General features: G+C 41.9%; 1 protein-coding gene across 1 annotated transcript in view; it reads left to right on the top strand.

Moving 5' to 3' along the window:
* Window positions 1-1,422: 1,422 nt before the first annotated feature.
* Window positions 1,423-6,087, top strand: part of LOC311049399 (cytosolic phospholipase A2 gamma-like) — a gene marked incomplete at its 3' end in the record, with an annotated part of 82,222 nt that continues 77,557 nt past the window's right edge. Inside the window, exon 1 of the mRNA XM_084062970.1 lies at window positions 1,423-1,528. Coding sequence (XP_083919096.1) covers window positions 1,495-1,528 — 34 coding nt within the window. The 5' untranslated portion in view covers window positions 1,423-1,494. The remainder of the gene's footprint in view (window positions 1,529-6,087) is intronic.

Here is a 6,087-nt window from a genome sequence, read left to right on the forward strand (position 1 = left end):
GCAACCTATGTGTTGCTACTCCACCTGATACTACTAGCGTCCATCAGGTGGAATAGTCCAACGTACTTGAGGGGGGGGGGGGGGGGGGATTGAAGCTTCCTCATCTTCCTCAGGAAGAACAGTCGTGTTGGCACTCAAGGTTGTTACACACCGGGGCGATTTTTTCGTGCGAATAATGCGTTTTTTTTTAAAAAACCTTATAAAGTCAATGGCTCCGTACATAGCCAATCTACAAGCACGATGCATTGTGAGCTTGTAGTTCTGCTATTTTCAAAAGATTTGTATACATTTTGATGCAAATACTTTTATACTTTTACTCAAGTACATTTTGAATTCTGGACTTTTAATTGAGTATTTCTACATTGCAGTATTGATACTTTTACTTAAGTAAAATATCTGAGTACTTTTTCCACCACTGAAGGCTGGTAGAGTGTGTTGTTACTGTTGTTTTATGGTTGTTTAATTAATTTATAAAAAAAAAATGAAGCAGCCTCAAGCAGCCTACGTGGGTGCGTCTTCATTCATGTTTTCATGTACTGCACTGACTGCGGTTTGTTGTTGTCTGAGAACCATGCACGTTGGTTGGTGCACCGGTATGATCGGTACACCCAGTATTGTGTTCTAGGTTTTATTCGGAGGTATACGATAATCTTTCACTGCACGACATTCAGAGCTGCTACCACATGACTGAACATCTTTGAGTTGGGTCGCTCAGACCCTGCATTGTTTCACTGGTTTACCGCCTGCCCAAATACAATGGAATTTATGGAAAATGTATAACTGACTTCTCCGACTTCTTGGCTGGGTTTATGCCTAAATATGAATGTGTCCTGACGGGGTACTTCAACATTCATGTGGACTGCCCTTCTAAGCCCCTGGCTAGAGACTTTTTGAATAGTGTTGATGCTTTTAATCTTGTACAGCATGTAACGGGTCCCAGCATGAGCGTGGACACGCTTGATCTGGTCTTATCGTTTGGTCTATCTGATTTTAATGTTCGAGTTGATGATGCTTTGTGGTGCTTTGTGGTGTTCACATGCCTTTGTTCTTTGATATTTCGCTCCCCTATCAGAGCGCCAAACCACTCGCCCCGGCCCGCCTGTGCCGTATGATTAACCCCTCCACTGCTGAGCGGTTTTCAACTGCCTTCCAGAGCATTCAATCTGACACAGGGCCCTGTGCTCGTTGAATACAAAGGATTTAACCTCATAATTTCTGTCCACTTGCACCAGCGCCCCCCTGCCCGGCTTCCCTCCCCCGAACATAGACCAATTATGTAATTATGAACAATTATGTTCACTCGACACTCACCTAATAATTATTCATTTTAGCTGTCACATACCCGAAAAAGTACATAAACATGTAATCTTACATCATTGTTTATGATTTATTTATTTATCTTTTTATTTTTATTTTTCTTAAGGTCCGTATCGGTCATACTCTGAATGATGATGAGAAACAGCATGTCACCAGAAGAAGAGTCACAGTTCAACAATGCCTGAAGAAACACAACATCCCCTGCACTTTGGTAGGAGCCTTTCACCTGTTTTATTTAGTCTGAGTTTATGTCATTCTAACTTTGAAGGTCCATTCCGTGATTGATGAAGGGTCAATGTTTGTCCGACCGCTGCTGTGTTTTTTATTCAGAGATAAATACTAGAACCATAGGCGGCGGGTGAGCCTGACAATTGGGAAGGCTAGGAGATCTGGCTTGATGGCGTTTTTTGGGTGGATTTTGTTAGTTTCTTTTCAGTTTTTGGTTATTTTATTTTGGTTTTAGGGTTGGGGTTAGGGTTAGGTTAGGGTTATGTTATTTAAATCTTATTTTTGCCTGATTTTACTGATTTATTATCAAAAATTTAACTAAATAATGCTGCGCACATATATTATATAATTTGCACAATTCAAAGAATTTCCCAGCATAACATTTGGGAAAGCTTAACCTACCCTATCCTTCATTACCCGCCGCCTATGACTGGAACCAATTAACCAATTGCAAACACTCATCAAGTTAATTTGCATATGGTGAACACACAAATAATGTAATCAATGTATTCATCATCATCATCATTCATCGTAATCATTAATTTATGAAAGTTTTTTTTTCGCACACGCACAAACGGACGGACGGACGGACGGACGGACGGACGGACGGACAGACAGACAGACAGACAGACAGACACACACACACACACACACACTGTAAACTCAGCCATTTTCCAGCTGTAGTGTGATTGTAACTAAATGTAGGGCATAGCAAAATGCCATACTAGGGAGAAACAAATCCGATGCACTTTCACACTGTTTCTAGTGTAAAATATGAGGGTCTGGGGATTCAACAAGTGGGGTGTTTTTTTTTTTAGTTAATTCCTTGCAATTCTGTCATTTCAGACTATTAAGTGACGGCAATTTCTAGGTTAATGCACACGCACGCACCCACGTAAGCATGCATGCACGCTCTATATCTCTCCCTATTTTTGGTTCCGCTTTTGGATCTTTGAACTTGAACCAAGATGCACAAGGGTCATCCTGGCCATTTTGAAAGCTGAGGCGAGACTCACAGATACTTGGTGACTGGTGGACCGCGCAGTTGATACACCAGAGTCCTTAAGAGTTATTAAGCCATGTATGCTTAATAATCTTTGGGAACCACTGCCTTAATACGCTATAATTACTCAAATCTCACTGATACATCTTGATCACATGACTCCAGAGATAATGTTTACTGATTTGTCTCAGTTGTGGACACAATCTGTAGGAGTAGTTGCAAATAGTGTGTTTAGAAGAATAGGTAAAATAGTGGAAAAACTAAGAACAAAGGCAAGCTGAGTTCTTCTGAGAGTTCACAGGGTGATGACTCCAGTCCAGGTGGTGATGAGGTGCTTGCAAAGTTAAATCAGGATCATAACTGAAGAAGGGGGGGGCACGGTGGCGCAGTCGGTAGCGCTGTCGCCTCACAGCTAGAAGGTCCTGGGTTCGATTCCCGCCGGGGATGCTGTGGACGCTGGGGGCGTGTCTTCTCCTCCATGTCATCAGCGCCCATACCCTAGGTGGGGTTGGCGAAAGGGCCTACTCTGTGTGGAGTTTTCATCACAGATATAGAAACCTAGATACCTCATTGGCCTCTGCAGTTCGTTGGAGCGACGTGCTTGGTATGGTGGCCACCATATTTCCGGGGGGAACGGGCACTGGCCAATCACAGCGTGTTGACTACTGGCCAACCACAGCGCGTCTTTTCCAGGACTTGTCAGAATCTAGTTGTCCCGCCCCCACCTGCCTCTGATTGGCCTACTGAACGCCCCCTTCTGTGACTCACACAGAAGTTTCCAGCTTGCCCCCCAGAAGCGGAAGTGCGTCCGAGATGCACACGCTTCAGAGCCAGAGGAGGCGTCTACCTTTATATGTCTATGGTTTTCATGTTCTCCCCGTGTCTCTTAGGGTAGTTAATACCCTCACAAATGCATGTAGTAATCCTGGTCACTATACTGCCTCCCCCTTGACAGCCGGGGTGCCTGATGGAGGGGAAGGGACAAATCAAATTAGTTGTGACACTGCATTCCTTAAATTATGTCATGCTCTTCATTAATCACCTACTTAGGATTAGGATAAATATCAATGTATTTTTCCATTGTTTGTTTGGCATACATCACACCCACCTATTGTCTAAGGCTTTCTCTTCAACATATAATACATGTTCACCTTAAAGGGAAACTGAACAACTGAAGCTACCTTCATAAACAAACAACAGAAAATGTTTAGCTGATAGAAATTGATCTCCTCCTGTCCTCAAGTAACACTGTCCTCTAAAAAGCCAGCAATCTGTATAATAACCATATGATGTACAATGTGCACCCACACAGCTTCGCAGATAAGTAACATGGAATGTGTGATGGAAGCACTGTCTGTACTGATAAGACCCTATTATTGAAATCCGAAACATGGGAATAGACTTGGACTGTGTGGCATTGATGCCTGTCTCAGGACTGCCACCTCCCAGTATACAGTGGATCATGTTCAGATTGTTGTTCAGTTTTTGTTTTTGTTACCACTCTAACCCTGTCATCCCAGTTTTGGGCATGTCATTGTTTTAGGAAGAACAAATAAAATAAAATCTCTAAAATGATAAAAACAATAGCAGATTTACAAGCTCACAACATGTCGTTGTTGTCACAACATTGATTGTGAGCTTGTGGATCGGCTTTTATTAAAACATTTATATTTTCTTTGTGTGGTTACAGCAGCCTAAGCCTAAGGGACCAGTCGAAATTTACAGAAGGGGGTCCCTGGAGGAAAATAGGGGAGGGTCATGCCTTTCTAATTTTAGTACAAGGGAGGGTCAGCTAATTTTACTTTGAATCCAAGGGAGGATCATGCAATTTTGAATTGATAAAATAGTCTGTTTTTTATATACATTTTTAGTACAGCAGAACAGTGGTCAATGACCCCTCTCTATTTCAAATGATATGAAGGATTCAAATCCAGTAACACCTTGGTCTATTTAGAATCAATGACGGTCGTTAAAGGAGACATCCGGGCATTTTCAGTGTTATCTTTACTGTGTTGCTTAGCACTCACCAACATTGAAAGGATTCATTTCAATGTTGGTGAGTGCTAAGCAACACATTAAAGATAACACTGAAAATGCCCGGATGTCTCCTTTAACAAGCCATCAACGGTTACATGGCGGCTTTCCGACATGTCGCCTTTCCGACGTTAACGAACCCTATACCTAACCCTCACCCTAACCCTAACCGCACGCGGAAGCCACTAGTCGGAGTGGCGAGATGTCGGCGTGGAAGACTGTTACCGCCATCAACGCACAGCAAGTGTGAACGACCCAGTCAAATCTATTCAGCGTCTTAACGATGGTGGTTGAACAATTAAGCAACACTTCAACAGGTGTTAGGCATATTACAGAGATGCATTATCCCATTTTCCAACACAGATATCCTCTTTTAAGTGTTTTTGTTGCTCATAGAATTACATACACCAGGTAGGTTACAATGACCAATTTATAACTGGATATTCATAATCATTTGAAGTAATTCTGTGCAAGTGATTCATTTGGATCTATATGGACAGTTGTGCATAGATGCCAGCCTAGCTCCACAAGTAAAACCAGAATCATCAGGCCATAATTGATAGCCTAATTGTTAAGATTTAGACAGGGGCCATTTTCGAATTGCACAAGGTAAATGCAGGGGTTTATTTGATGACGCATCAATGTTGTCAGTTACTGATGTTGTCAGGAAGTCGGATGTCTGACTCGGAGTCGGATGTCCGACTTCCAAGTAACTGACAACATTGATGCGTCATCATACATCAAATAAAAGCCTGTATTTACCTTGATGTACTAAAACCTCCCTTAAATACACACTATGCTGTGTGCGTGTGTAAAACTGTCATCCTTGAGTTGAATTTCCTTTCTGTTGTCACGCACATTAACAGTATCCACCATCGATAAAATAAAATATAATACAAATCTTCACTTTCCTACAGTACTAAATGCATTGCATGGTCAGGGAAAACCCATGATGTAGGCAACAGTGTAGTCACCGTAGTTAATAATTATGGGATTCAATGGGTTTCCCACATGTAAGTTTAGAACACTGTCCATTCTGCTACCACTACAGACACTACACTGTGCATTGAGCAAGACTGACTACAGTAATGTTCGAATGAATGTGGAAAGCAAAACATCGGACATATTATCAGTTTTAAATGTCATGTTGTTGTATTTGATGGGGAGGGTTAGGGGTGTCAAGATAACACAAATTTCACGACACATACATGATGTTGGGCATATGATATCGATATGATACATTATTATGTTCTTTTCTCATGTAAATAAACATTAAGCAAAGCTCTGCCAATTAATCAGTCAAACTTTGCTTTGCGCTTTGCTTTGCGGCCCTAACCTCTAGTCACATCCTCCCAACCTCGGTTATGTGATAAAGAGGTCAGACTTCCTGTATCTGGTTGCTATGGCAACCTGCCAGATCAGGCTGAGGGTATGATAGGAAAATCAGAATCGATCAAACCGAGAGTCCGATCACTGATTGATGCCTAAAACATAGCTCCGATCAA

The sequence above is a fragment of the Gymnoscopelus microlampas genome (assembly GCF_963454915.1).
Source record: "Gymnoscopelus microlampas genome assembly, chromosome: 7".
NCBI classification, from domain to species: Eukaryota; Metazoa; Chordata; class Actinopteri; order Myctophiformes; family Myctophidae; genus Gymnoscopelus; species Gymnoscopelus microlampas.